The sequence below is a fragment of the Lemur catta genome, chromosome 9 (assembly GCF_020740605.2).
Source record: "Lemur catta isolate mLemCat1 chromosome 9, mLemCat1.pri, whole genome shotgun sequence".
NCBI classification, from domain to species: Eukaryota; Metazoa; Chordata; class Mammalia; order Primates; family Lemuridae; genus Lemur; species Lemur catta.
Genome location: NC_059136.1, coordinates 23,509,710 through 23,524,464, shown reverse-complemented (window position 1 = coordinate 23,524,464; position 14,755 = coordinate 23,509,710). Strand labels below are relative to the sequence as shown.

At 50.2% G+C, this 14,755-nt stretch overlaps 1 protein-coding gene across 1 annotated transcript; it reads right to left on the bottom strand.

Annotated features, from left to right (window-relative positions):
• Positions 1–1,509: 1,509 nt before the first annotated feature.
• CCDC166 (coiled-coil domain containing 166) lies at positions 1,510–3,015 on the bottom strand. Its single transcript, XM_045561304.1, has 3 exons — positions 2,590–3,015; positions 1,930–2,484; positions 1,510–1,821 (listed from the first exon to the last, which is right to left on the bottom strand). Exons 1-3 carry the CDS (start codon positions 3,013–3,015, stop codon positions 1,510–1,512), a joined length of 1,293 nt encoding a protein of 430 aa, XP_045417260.1.
• Positions 3,016–14,755: the final 11,740 nt, after the last annotated feature.

The window sequence follows — 14,755 nt, the reverse complement described above, 5'->3', positions numbered from 1 at the left end:
GCCACATCCTTGTTCACCTTCCATGGCAACTTCTTAGTGAAGCTGACAGTGAGCATCTACTTCATTCTTTAGGGAAGCTCCCCCTGGACAAATACACATCTAGTCCCACTATTTTCCGGATTCAGTTTTGTCCCCTAATTCTACAAATAGAGCCCAGCCCTTTGGCATTTGTTACAGACACGGTGATGCACCACTAAAATTCCCCTATGGGTCTGCCCTCCTGGCAGCTGATCAGTGTTGTGTCTAGCATTCCTAACATCATGAGGGACAGGATGCTGGGAATGATGTAGATCCAGTATATGGTAAAAAAGGACTTCTGCTCCTGGGAGTTCTTGACCTTCCTGGCCTGCTCCATCGCCAAGTGTGTGATAAAGGCTGCCATCTCGGGGCCAGGGACTGTGTCTAGGTCCATGTCCTCCACCTCAAGGCCCCTGCACCCCCTGGGGTGCATCACCACCGACATGCCCACTACATTGCTGGCAGGGTCAGCTGGTCTGACGCTGTGACTCTACCAGGGAACACATGGGGACAAAGGAAGAGCTCTAGCCACCAGCTTCTGGGCCATTGGCCCTGGGCTGCCTTGAGACCGACTGGGACATAATGTAGGCCATTCAGGGCTGCCACATAGCTCAGCCGCACTGAGCTGCTACTGTGACAGGGATAAGGTGCCCTCCTGCTGGCTTCAGAGCAGCAAGCCCTGCTTCTGAACTGGACATTGCCATCGATCTCAAACAAGTGCTCCAGCAGCAGCCCCACTAGGCCATAGCCCTGGCTCTCTTGGCTTTCCATCTGGTCTCCTGCACAGTGGCTTGAGAGCTATGGTAAGAATATTTTCTCCATAGCAGATTTCCTGATTTTGGTCATGGTACTGTAGTAACAAAGGAAACTGTCCTTCTGATCAGGAAATACACACTGAAGTAGGCGGTAAGGGGCACAATAGCTCCAACCTAATCAGTCTCAAAGGGCCTAGAAATATAATGCACATGTACACAGACAAAACACACAGGGTGAAATGTAAGCTGTTAGTGCATGTGGATAAGTAGCATGTGGGAGTTCCCTGTGTTATTCCTGCAACTTTCCCTAAGTCGGAAATCTGAATACAAAAATTACCCCCAAACTCTCAGTAGTTTAAACGTAAAGCCTCCCTGAGGCACCGAGAACAAAACCCATGTGTACTACCTGGCCCTGTGGGACACAGCAGCTCCTCCTATGCTACCTATCTCTGCTGCCAAACTTCAGTTCCTCAAGGACAGGCCGCCAGAGTTGCCAGCGTCCCCTACCCCTGCAGGCTCAGGCTGGGGGCTGCTGTCTTGCCAGCACTGACAGTCCCAGAGGACACACGGGGAAAGGAGGCAGCAAGCTCCCTTCTTGCTAACTGGAAACATGAATGAGGGGCCCCTGAAGACTGGACAAGCTAGGTCACATCTTTATTAACAATTGCAGCCACCTTGTAAGCGTTCTGCACCAGCCTCGCCCACCCGAGCCTCCTTGGCCTTCCTCTCTGTAGTTTCAGGCACTCCCCGAGGAGGCTTCTGCGGCAGTGTCAGTGTTCACGCCTTCCTCTGACTGTGAAGTAAGAACCCGATCACGGGACAGACCCAAGGGAGTCTTGGGGACAGACTTCGCGGAGGGGAGGGTATCCTGCGAGGCCACACGCAAAGAGGACTGAGAAGACATCCTAGAGCCCTCGCCTGACTGCCCCACCGACAGGGTACGGGAGCTTCCGCGCGACAGGGTCAGGGATGGGACCCGGGAGCCCGCCTTGGAAGTGGCCAGCGATGGCATCCTGGAGCCCACGTGCAATGGAACCAAGGATGGGACCTGGGAGGCCATGCGCGACAAAACCATAGGTGCCTCCCTGGAGGCCATGCGCGAAGTAATCACAGATGGGACCCGAGAGGCTGTGCGCGACCAGGACACAGATGGGGCCCCGGAGGCCGTGCGGGACTGGACCACAGACCGAGCCCGGGAAGCCGCGCGCGACGGGACCACAGACCCGGCCTGGGAAGAAGCGCGCGCCGAGCCTGTGGGGGCGGCTAACGAACCCGGGCGCGAAGCGGGCTGCGGGGAGTCCGGCGGCTGCCAGAGCAGCGGGCCACCAGGGCCCCTGCGCAGCCAGCCGTGCACGCGCACCAAATCCCGCGAGTACTCGTGCTCGCGCCGCAGCTGTTCGCGCTGTTCCAGCAGCTGGCGCCGCGTGTGGTGCAGCAGCTGGGCCCGGCGGAGCAGCCGTAGCAGCTCCTGCCGAAGGCGCCCGTTGTCCACCTTGATGGCCTGAGTGTGCGCGATGAGCGCGCGCGCCGCCTCTCGCTCCGCGCGCCGCACCAGGGACTGCACATGCTGACGCGCCTCGCGCTCGAAAGCTGCCTTGTCCTCCAGGAAGCGCCGCTTCACACGGTGGAGCAGCTGCGTGTGCTCCACGCGCATGTGCAGCAGCTCGCGCTCCAGCGCCCGGATCCGAGCCAGCTGCTCCACCTGTAGCTCCTGCGGGTCAGGGGGAGGGGGCGCGGGTCAACGCAGGACTCGGGGCGACCCCATGGGCCCCGCCGCCCGCGCCGTCCCACCCTGTCCGCGGGAGCGCGCACTGGCCTTGAAGGGCTGCAGCTCCTGCACCTGCTGTGCCATCTGCGCCGCGCGTGCCTCCATCTCCAACAGCTGCGCGCGCACCCCGTCCTCGCGCCCGTGGTAGAGCGACGCCAACTCCGCACGCTGCCCATGAATCTGCGCCAGGTCCACCCGGTTCTGCTGGTCCAGCCGGACGATGGCGTTGGCGCAGCGCTGGGCGCGCGTGCTCACATAGCTGGCGTAGAGCCGGTTCTCCTCGCGCAAGCGCTCTGCCTCGCGGTCCAGGAAGGTGTTCTCCCGCAGCACCTTGTCCACGCGGTCCTCGCAGGCGTCCAGCTCCTCCGAGAGCGCCGCATATTCGCGCTGCAGGTACTGCGCACGCTCCGACAGCGGCGGCTCGACACCCTCGCGGCGCCCAACGCTCGTCCCGCGTTTCTTCTTGGGCGCCATGGATTGGGGCCTGGGGCACCGGGACTCGTGAGGGCAACGACCCCTCCCGCTCCCCCAGCTTAGTCCTTCCTCTTTCCCAGCCCAAATACTCCAGGTCCAGGGGTGGGACGCGTCTTAGGGTAAGGAGGTTTGGGAGAGGCAGAATCAAGGGTATAGGGTCTTGGGGGTCAGGGCAGCATCGCCAACCTTTACTCGTGGGCTCCGTCGGGGTGCACCCAACATTAGTAATGTTGATGCTCAGCGCGCACAGTCTCTATGGAGACAGAACTTAGTCGCCCTCCCCCAGCCCCACTCCGTTGCTTGGACAACGCCCAGCTGCTCCCCACAACTCCTTCCCTCTTAGGATGCGCCCCCAGGGGTAGGGCCTTAGACCCGCTGGACTTCTGCTTCAGGAGGACGATTCTGGACTTGGTTCTGAATCTAACAGCCTCAAGCAACAGCCTGAGCGGCCCCAACTCTCCTCGTGCTGGGGACTTAGTGCCCTTCGCCTTTCATCCGCCAATGGGCTCTTATCCGCTTGCCCCCCATATAAGGAGAGGCTTCATGGTTCCTCTCCAGCCTCGAGCAAGCCCCTCCCCACCCGTCCGTGTGAACCCTGTGGTATCCGGGCGGAGCGCTTCCCTGGGTCTTCTCTTCAGGGAGGTGCTTTCCTCAAAGCATCTCGAGATTTCTTCAGCCCTTCTTCCGAGCTCCCCACAGGAATTAGGGTTACTGGGAAGTGTCGAGTCCATTCGGATGTTAAGAGATTAGCCCGCGTACAGAGCATTTCTCTCGGGTTCCTAAGCCCACACGTGCCGCACCTCCTCTGCTCAGCCCATGGGTCCGCACCAGGCTGGCCGCTTCCCTTTCCGGTTTGCCCGGTGGCTGGAGGGGATAGGGATCCATTAGGGATTTGGCCGTTTCTCTCTTTGCCATAGACTTTATTTGACTCAATCTTGACTAGAAAATGGGAGTGGGGCTTCCTGCCGTGCCCGGCTCCGGCCCCTGTTAGGTCAGAGGTTACCTCTGGTTTATACCTACACCTGCTTTATGTCCTGTCATCACAGAGTCGAGTTTCTGCCTAGGTTTGTCCCCATTGCTGGGATATGGGCAGACTTGAGGATCCTTGACTGGTACTTTGTGAGGGGCACGGTTTAGGAAACCACATTTGTAGAAGGTCTGTGTTGGAAATGGTCTTAGAAGGTTGATTTTAGAATGCTGGTGATTCACTGGCCTCCCCGGACCTGCTCTGATTAGCTAATCTGCCCGAAAGGTGTGGCAGGGCCTCTTAAAATTAGGAACACAAATGAGGCTTTTTCCACCTTGTAAAAATGTAATTTGTAAGTAAAAATAAAATGATACGAACTGCAGACAATGCAGAATCAGTGTTAGCGTTAAACTCTTAAAGACACTTTGATTTATAAATTCCTAAAACAGCATCTGAATGTTGGCCTTAAATATGGGCTTTTAACATGAAACTGGTGCCTAACTTCTCACAGAAAATTGAGAAAAGACCAGGTAGAATCCCGGGAACACATCACCCTGCACCCCTGCAGTGGGGGCTCATTTGCAGGGGCTTTCCAGCTCCTCCCCAGGGCCTCATGCTGCCACTCTCCACCTGCTGTCCTCAGGGCTCACCCGGCCTCACTGTCCTCATTTGACAGATTGAGAAACTGAGGCAGCAAGAGGTGGAGGCCTGCCTACATGAGCCAGTCTGGTCCCCCTCAGTCTTGGACCCTGTGCTGTCCCAGGCCATGGCACAGCTTGGCTCTGGCCCACTCTGGCCCTCCCCAGACCCCCTATCCAGGCTCAGCCCCAGCCCCAGCCTTGCACTGGCCTCAACCCGGCTGACCCACCCACTCCCTCAGGCCTCTGCCCAGACCAGCGCTTCAACCTCTGCCCCCTACCCGAGTCCTGGCCACCAGCTGCCAGGCTTGACCTCTGACTCAAGAGGATTAGAGGCAGGAGGGGACCTTGCCCTTTGCCTGCAGGGGCTTGCCCTGCGTCACTGGCCTCAGCACAGAATGATTCCTGGAGGTGGGCTGAGATGCCTCCCCAGGACCGCCCCCAAACCCTTTCTCTCGTTGTGTTAGGAAGGGGTGCCCCTAGTGTCCACGGGAGACAGAACTCAGCTCTGAGGCTTCGGGATTCAAAGCCAGGTGTTACCTGTGATATTTCTCCCACCCTTGAGGGCTTCCCTTTCCCTCTCTGAGCAGGGTGGTGGCCTTTGTCCACCTGGGGCCAAAAGCCACGCCTCCCTTAGACTCAAGCTGGGGAGGATCTCAGGGGTCACTCACCGGCCCCACAGCTGGCAAGGCACTGGAGGAGGGTGAACACTGTTTGCTCAGGGACTACTCAGCCAGCCCACCATGCTGGCACCTGCTTGGACCCTGAAGGCTGCATCCCTGTGTCACTCTTGGCCTCTCCCTGGGAAACTGCTCACTGCTCTCAGCCTTCCTGTGGGCGCACCGTCTATGGCCCTGGCTTGCTGTTCCTGCTGCCTTGAATGTCCTTCCCTCCTTGTCTCCAAAGACTTGGCGTGAGCTCCCCTCCTGTAAAAGCCAGTGGGGCTGGACTGTGTGTCTGACCCTGGGCAGAGCTCTCCCAGCAGTCTCTGCTTCCACTTCACAGATGGAGAAATTGAGGCACAGAGCAACTCGTCCTAGGCCCCGTGGAAGTGTTGGGGCTGTGACTGGGACCTTGGAGGGCTCTTCCTGCTTCCCTGTGCTTGCTGTCTGTTTTAGAGTCCTCTCCTGATCGCTGTCATGTGCCCTAGGGCAAGGAGCAAAGCGTTCTGGGCCATCTGTGACCAGTGCCTGACAGCCCTTCCATTTGCCCACAGGTGGAGTTGGGCGTGGGTTCAAGTGTTGTCAGAGATCCTGTCCCTGGAGCTCAGCCCTGGGCAGGAGTCTGAGACCCACAAGGTGGCCAGATGCTGACCAGTGGTCAAACAAAAGGACCCCCGGAGGCCTGGTGGGAGGAAATGCCCCAGCTCCACCCTGAGTGACTTGCTCCTTGATCAGAAGCACAGAGCTGATGGCGATCGCCATGGCAAAAGGGACGACAGGCAGGAACATGAGTGAGGTCCAGCAAAGCCTGGTATCCAATGTGTCCTCTGGTTGGGTCAAGTGCTAGAGGCCCCAGTCCTGTTTGTTCTCTGTGTCCTAGGCCTAGCCTGAGCCTGTTCTCTTCCCCCATCCCTGCAGGCCTGCCCCTCCCCACCTGGGCTGGCTTAGGGAGGAGCGCTGGGGTAAGGACCCTCCCCTCCATGGCCAGGTACCTCGGAACTGATGCCAGGTCCACATGAGGCTCATGGTCAGCCCCACTTGGAACATCCAGACCCAGGCCACAGTATGCATTAGCTCCTGCAGCCACGACTGCCTCTGGAGGGCGCAGTGTGCCCTCCCCAGCACAGTACAGTGAGAGCCATGAGCCACCCCCCTCCCAGGTGTAAGGACCAGGCCTGTGCCCGCAGGAGCCTGCCCAGGTCATTCCTGGTCCTCCCTGACAGGGGTAGCTTGGGCTTGGGGTGTGGTCTGGGTGGGCCTGCATGGGGCCCAGGGTGCTCCCCCACCTTTGTTTGTGAGGAAGAGGATGGCCATCAAGAGGAGGCCCAGGTCCAGAGCCCCACACAGGTGGCCGTGAAGTGGTCCACACCCAGCTCCAGAGACACCCCTGAGAGGCAGTGTGAGGGGTGCCCAGCTGGGCACCTCCGTGGACCCTCACTTTTGAGTCCGTGCCTCTGGACCCATGATCTCAGAGAACACCCTCCTGGGAGAGGCCCAAGTAAGTGACTGCAGGAGAGGGTGGTGGGGCCTGGGGCACCTGAGTCCATAGCTCACGCTGGCCACAAGAGGGGAGAGGACGACATTGGAACCAGTGCTGGAGGAGCCCACCAGTTCCCCCCACTAGGGCAAGGAGAGGCTGTGCATGAGATGGGGGATGGTGGCTGAGACTCTGACACAGGGGGGCAGAGTTATGACACCTTCTCTGGCTGTGATGCCCAGGGACAAGGTGGGGCCTTGGCCCACACAATGGCAGATGGACAGTGACACCCATGGCAGGGGCTGGGCCCATTCAGCGGACTGTGGCTGCCGGGAGGTGGGGGCCATGGGAGTTTGGTCTCCTGGGTTACAAAGAGGCTAGGGCCACACTCCTCCAGCCTGGGGGATTTGGACGGCTGCAGGCCCACTCCCCCGACGCTGGGTCTCCTGGATGTGACTCCTGGAACCACCCATGACTCCGGAATGGATTGGCTAAAAATTAAATACAAGGTCCGGGTCAATGCACTCAAAATAAAGCTGAAGGTTTCAACTGCTTGCAACAAAATTTATTGTTGACTGACAATTGATGGGAAAATAAGATCATCTTGACAAAATTTATACCTGTAAGGGTATTTGGACAGGGAAAGCTGAACTTGGTAGAAATAGTGGTCCCAAGAGAAAATGCATAATAGCAGATTTCAAAAAAAACAACAGTGAATCAAAGATCGACTGGAAAGATAAATGGGAAAGAACAAATCCAAGTGAAACTAACTGCAGTAAAATGGAAAAGGGAAACAGAAAAAGTTGGAAATGGTTTAATGTTGCCATGTAGAAAACTGATTTAATAATGAAGTGTAATGAAGTTCACTCTGAAGAATTCTTTTTTGCTGATGTTTGTATAATTTTGCTTATTGGCCACATTCTCAGGGGCAGAATTGAGATAGTGTATGAGGTGGACTTTGGCTGCCTGCCTGTCTTGAGCAAAAGCGTAAGTCTGCTTACAATATTGAACAAAAGCTTTGAAAATGATTAATACCCAGCTTCAACAGAAAGCAGTTCTGCTTTTTTTTTTTTTTTTTTTTAGACAGGGTCTCACTCTGTCCCCAGGCTGGAGTGCAGTGGCATCATCATAGCTCACTGCAGCCTCCAAATCCTGGGCTCAAGTGATCCTCCCAATTCGGCCTCCCAGAGTGCCAGGATTACAGGCGTGCCCACCGCCAGTCCTGTTTTCTTTAACCGGACGTGGCAACCATTGGAGCAGGGGTCTGCCAGCCCCCAGTCAAAGCCAGCACAAACTGAGTGCTGCCAAGATGAAGCCCAAAGTTGACTGCTCATAAACGCTTTTCCTCATTTTAATGCTAGAAATCATGCCCAAGGGTGGAGATTTAACATGGTAATAACACAGGCCATGTATGAAGCACCATGACCACCGGAAGGGCAGCTGCCAACAAAACTCCGCCTCTACATGCTGTGATTTCAGTCCTGGTGTTCAACTTTCTCTCTCTCTCCCCTCTAAAAGTTCCCCAGCACTCTGTTCAGATGGCCAGGCTGGTTGCTCTTAACCAGCACTGTCTCCCTTGTGTTCGAACCTGAGCCCAGTGAATAGGTGTGACTCCCTTTGGGCCTCTGGCTAATTCCTATTGCATGGAGACTCCAGGGGCTTGTGCAGTGACACAGTGGCAAGACCTCCTCTCCCTGAGGTGTGTGGGGAAAGGTGAGGAATAGAGGGGGCTGCCCTGCCAGTGGTCACTCTCTCCCGGTTCTCCTTGATCAAGTTTACTAAGGCTCCTGCTGTCCGCTGGCAGCATTCTAGGTCAAGAGTGATGACTTTCCTGGCCTCCCCAGCTCAGACCCTTCATTAGCATGTCCTGCTCTGATTTCCTTCAGCCTGCCCAAGCCATTATCATCCCCCTCCATTTCTATGTGTCTTCTACTCCTCTCTTTGTCCCTGTGGGCAAATAGCTTTTCAATTCATATCTCTATTGATTATATTTCGGGGCTACTCCCATTTGTTCAGTAAACTTGCCATTTCATCTAAGTTGTCAAATTTATTGGTATAAAGTTGTTCATAATCTCTTATTATATTTTAGTGTTTGAAGGATTTGGTAAGGATGTACTGTCTTTCATTCGTGACACTGACTGGCTCTTTTAGCCTTAATGACTAAAGACCCTTATTAAGACTAAAGACTCATTAAGACTCTCTTAGTCTTAATGAGTCTAGCTAGATTTTACTCCATTTCATCAAAGAACCAGCTTTTAGTTGGTTTTCTTCTTTGCTTGTCTGTCTTTCATTTCAATTATTTGTACTCATCTTTATTATTACCTTCTTTCTACCTACTTTGGGTTTAATTAACTCTTTTTCTAGCTTTCTAAGGTGGAAACTTAAAAACTCTCCTCTGTTCTAATACAAGCAGTTAGAACTACAAATTTCCCTCTAAGCATTGCTTTAGCAGCAACCCCACAATTCTCATACGTTATGTTTTCATCATCTTTCAGTACAAAATAGTTTCTAATTTACCTTGTGATTTCTTTGCTCCATTGTTTATTTAGAAGTGTGCCATTTAATCTCAAAATCTTTGGGGATTTTTCTAAATGTCTTTCTGTTATTTATTTCTAATCCAATTCTGTGGGATCAGAGAACATAATTTGTAGGTATGTATTCTTTTAAATTTATTAAGCTTTGTTTATGGTACTTAGAATATGTTTTATCTTGTTCATACACACTTGAAAAGAATGTGTATTCTGCTTTTATTCGGTGCATTGTCCTCTAAATGTCAACTAGGTCAAGTTGGATGACGTTCAGTTCTCCTACATCTTTATCTTCTGCTTACTTGTTCTATCAATTATTGACAGAGGGGTGTTAAAGTCTCCACCTGTAATTGTGGGTTTATTTTGCATTTCAGTTATGTCAGATTTTGCTTTATGTATCTCAAGTCTTTGTTATTAGGTGCATACACTCTGAGAATTACAATATCTTCTTGATAAATTGACATTTTTATTATAATGAACTATTCTTCTTTATCTGTGGTAATATCCCATGGCCTGAAGTCTACTTTGATATTCATGTAACTACTAAAGCTGTCTTATCATTAGTGTTTACGTGACATATCTTTTTCCATCCTTTTAACTATATCTTTATAATTAAGGTACTTTTCTTAATTGTAACATATATTTAATATATGTATTATGTTTATAATTTGTATGATTTGTATAATTAAAACATTTCTTGGATTTTACTTTTTTATTTTATTATTATTTTATTATTATTATTATTATTTTTGAGACAGAGTCTCACTTTGTTGCCTGGGCTAGAGTGAGTGCCGTGGCATCAGCCTAGCTCACAGCAACCTCAAACTCCTGGGCTTAAGCGATCCTACTGCCTCAGCCTCCCGAGTAGCTGGGACTACAGGCATGCGCCACTATGCCCGGCTAATTTTTTTCTATATATATTTTTAGTTGGCCAGATAATTTCTTTCTATTTTTTTAGTAGAGACGGGGTCTTGCTCAGGCTGGTCTCGAACTCCTGAGCTCAAACGATCCTCCCACCACAGCCTCCCAGAGTGCTAGGATTACAGGCGTGAGCCACCTTGCCCAGCCTCTGTCCTCTTTCTGATTAATTTTAAATATTCATTTTATCTAGACAATGGGCTCACTAGCTATAACTCTTTACATATATTTACTTTTATTTGTTTTATTTAAGATAAAGAATTGTATCTTTAACTTATCAGAGTCTATCGTCAAATAATAATTCTTCATATATAATTTAAGAACCTTACAATATATAATAATTGTGTATTATTTTGTAAATTTCCATTTTCCCTTTTCATATTTTGTGCTATTGCTGTCATACATTTTACTTCTGTAAGTTATAGATCCCACAGTGTATTGATGTTATTTCTACTTTAAATAGTCAACTATCTTTTAATGAAATTTAATAAATGAGAAAAATGTCTTTTAGATTTAGCTACCTATTTACCATTTCTGGCTCTTCATTTCTTTATGTCAATCCAGATTTTTGTCCAGAGTCATTTTTCTTCATCCTGAAAAACTTTCATTAATATTTTTTGTAGTGTAGGTCTGCTGGTGACAGATACTCTGGGCTTTTGTAAAAAGTCTTTATTTCCCTTCATTTTTTTTTTTTTTTTTTTGAGACAGAGTCTCGCTCTGTTGCCCAGGCTAGAGTGCCATGGCATCAGCCTAGCTCACAGCAACCTCAAACTCATGGGCTCAAGCAATCCTCCTGCCTCAGCCTCCTGAGTAGCTGGGACTACAGGTATGTGCCACCATGCCAGGCTAATTTTTTATACATATATTTTTAGTTGTCCAGATAATTTATTTCTATTTTTAGTAGAGACGGGGTCTTGCTCTTGCTCAGGCTGGTCTCGAACTCCTGACCTTGAGCGATCCTCCCGCCCCGGCCTCCCAGAGTGCTAGGATTACAGGCGTGAGCCACCACGCCCGGCCTTCCCTTCATTTTTGAGGGATATGTTCTCTGTGTAGACAACTCTAGATTGGCAGAGGGTTCTCCCCACCTTTTTCTTTATTCTTTTTGTACATTAATAATGTCATTGCTTTGTCTTCTGGCTTGAAATCTTTTCTGACAAGAACTCTGAAGTTATATGCTGATTTTTGTTCCTCCGTAAGTTCCTTTGGTTGCCTTTGACATTTTTTCTTTATCACTATTTTTCAGTAATTTAGTTATTACTTGTTACTTGTTACAGCTTCCTCTGTGTTTACCCTGCCTACACCTCCTTTAAATTCTTGGATCTGTCAATATATTTTTTTCTTCAAATTTGAAAATATTCAGCCATTACTTTCTCCAGTATACTTTCTACACCACTACCCCATTGTTGAAACTGTCCCACAAGTTGTTGAGTACTTTTTCTTTGTGTGTTTCAATATGGATAGTTTCTATTGCTGTGTCTTCAAGCTCACTGACCATCTCTTCTTTTTCAAAAAACTTTTTTAACCGAAGAGCTTTTTGTTGCCCACATTTTTTTTAAAAAAAAAACTGACCATCTCTTCTGCTGTTAAGTCTATGCAATGAGTTTTTCATTCCAGATATTTTTATTTTTAAGCTTTTGACATTTTATTTGGTTCTTTTTAATAAATTGCCTTTCTCATCTCACTATATTCATGCTTTTCTTTAAATCCATCAGCGCATTTATAATAGGTGTTTCTAAAGTCACCACTAGTCCCATCATCTCCCTCATATCTGGGTCTTTTTTCCTCAGTAGGTGTTTCTCTGGGTTACAGCTTATACTTTCCTGATTCTTCACAGCCTAGTAATTTTTTTGAGGCAAAATTCACATAACAGAAAATTAACCATTCATTTGGGTTGTTTTCACCTTTTGACGTTTGTGACTAGTGCTGCTTTGAGCACTTCTGTACAAGGATTTGTTTGAATACCTGTTTTCAATTCTCTTGTGCATAAACTTAGGTGGGGAATTGCTGGATCATACCGTAATCCCACGTTTAACCTTTTGAGGAATTGCCAAACTGTTTTCTACAATGGTGGCACCATTTCACATTCCTACCAGCAGTGTACAAGGGTTCCAGTTTCTCCATATCCTTGCCAAGATTTTTTAAAAAATTATAACCATCCCAGTGAGTGTGAAATGGTATCTCTTGTGTCTTTGACCTGCATTCCCTAATGACAGTGCCACTCAGTATCTTCTCACGTGCTGTCGGCTATTCATATATCTTCTTTGGAGAAATGTCTACTCACATGCCTTTGCCCATATTTTTAATTGCTAGATATTGTGAATTTTATGTTATTAAGTGTTGTTTTGTCATTGTTTCCCCTTAAAGAGTATGGAAGTTTGCTTTGGTAGGCAGTTAAACTATTTTTGTATCATCTTATTCCTTTCAATGCTTGTTTTCGACACCCAGGGTGGGGGTAGAGTAGCCTTTACTCTAGAGCTAGTTCAACAGATCCCTGAGGTGGGACCTGTCAGGGTCTCTCCTGAATATTCTGGTGTTCAGCAAGGTCTCTCCACCCTGGCTCTTGGCATGTAAAGGTCCCCTCCCGATGTGATCTCTGGGAATTGTCCAGGTTGCACTCCTGGCCTCCTGATGGCTGTTCTTTGCCTGGCCTCGGGAAATGCCCCCGACTCCTCCCTGACCTGATGCTCAGCAGCAGGGCCAATAGGACTGTCACCCAGCCGTGTGGCTTGTGTTCTGACATGGCAGTCCTGCACTGTTTCATGTCCAGTGTTTGTAGATGTGACTTTTGTCACATATTTTGTCCATTTTTCTCGCTGCTCATGGAAGGGGGGCATGTCCAACACCAGCTATCCCATCGTGACCAGAAGTCTCTCGTTCCTTCCTCTTTTATTTCACTTATTTATCCCCACTCCTCCACCTCTATATGGAGGAATAACTAGAGTACCATAAACTTCATATATTTAAAGTGCATGATTTAAACAGTTTTGACATAAGTATACAACCCTGAAACCCTTACCCCAATTGGGACATTTCCATCACTTCCAAAAGTGTTCTCCTACCACTCACGATCGTCTCTGCCTCCACCCACCCTCAGGCCACCACTGATCTGTAATTGGCGTTTTCTAGAATTTTGTATAAATGGCATCATACAGGGGACTCTTGTGAGGGGGGAGGTGTGGTTCTTCCCGTCAGCATGATGATGCCACCTGTATCCGTAGTTTCTTCCTTTTTATTGCTGAACAGCGCTCCATTGTGTGGATGGGCCACAATTTGTTTAGCCATTTCCCAGATTCAAATGTTGAAAGCAACATCTGGGTTGTTTCCTGCTTGGGGCTGTTACAAATAAAGCTGCTATGAACACTCACACCCACTTTTTTGTGTGGATGTTTTCATTTCTCTTGGGTAAGTTCCTTAGAGTAGAATGTCTGCGTGACAAGGCCTACTTATATTCAATATTTTGAGAAACTGCCAAATTGTTTTCCAAGGTGGTTGTAGCATTTTATATACCTCCATGGACAGAGCAGGAGCATTCTGGCCCCTGCACACCCTCACCACACTAGGCGAGTAGCCATCCCTGCAGGCATTAGTGGGATCTCAGGCGCAGACTCTTGCTCTCATTCCCTGCAGACCTGCTCCGTAACCATGGGTTACGGGTCCACAGTGTGGAAAGTCACAAACCCAGGGGAAGAGTTAAGAAACTTACAGCTGTAGCACAGGGTAATTTTACGATTGCTGAATCTAATAAAAAATCGGGGCTTTATTTTGTATGTCTATGGCTTTTAACTTTTTTCTAGTAATTCATTTTTACTGCATTTTACAAAATTATCGATTTGCAACAGATTTAAAACTTTTAAAGACGATGGTTCTTGGGCAGTTCCAAAAGCTCACTCTGAATGCCCAGGCGTAGGGATCTGCACACACCCGTAGCTGCTGGTTTAAATGACACCGGACACCAACACCCAGTGTCTGTCACCTCGTGCCTCCAAAGTCACGTCTAAGACTTCCACTTGGATATCTAAACAGCATCTTAAACTTCACATGTACTAATTCCAGAGTTTCTTCGCTAAACCTGCTCTATCCATCGCCTTCCCCACCGCAGCTCTGTCCGTCCAGAACCCACCACGAACCTGGGGCAGCCGAGATTCCTGTCTAATGACTACAGCCCATCCTGCAGTAAATCCAAGGGCTCTGCTACAGCCAGGTGCAGCCCTCACACCTCCCACGTGGTCTGCCCTCTCCTGCTTCCCCTGCCCCACGACCCCCAGTCCACAGCGACAGCCCTCGGTCCTGGGCCCAGCGCTCCAGCCCCGCAGACCCCACTTTGCCGCAGAGGCGCCAGGCACACTCTCACCTCGGGGCCTCTGCCTGGCCGGCCGCCCGCCCAGTCTCTTCGTCCAGCGTCCAAAGCGTGGCTCCACTTCCCTCCCTGGGCGCCCCCGCCCCGCAGCCCCCTCACCTCGCTTCCTCTTCCCGAGGTGCTGCCCACCGTCTGGCACGCCTTGCCCAGCCCCCTCCAGCTTGCCCTCCCAGCCTCCCCACGCGGGACCCCG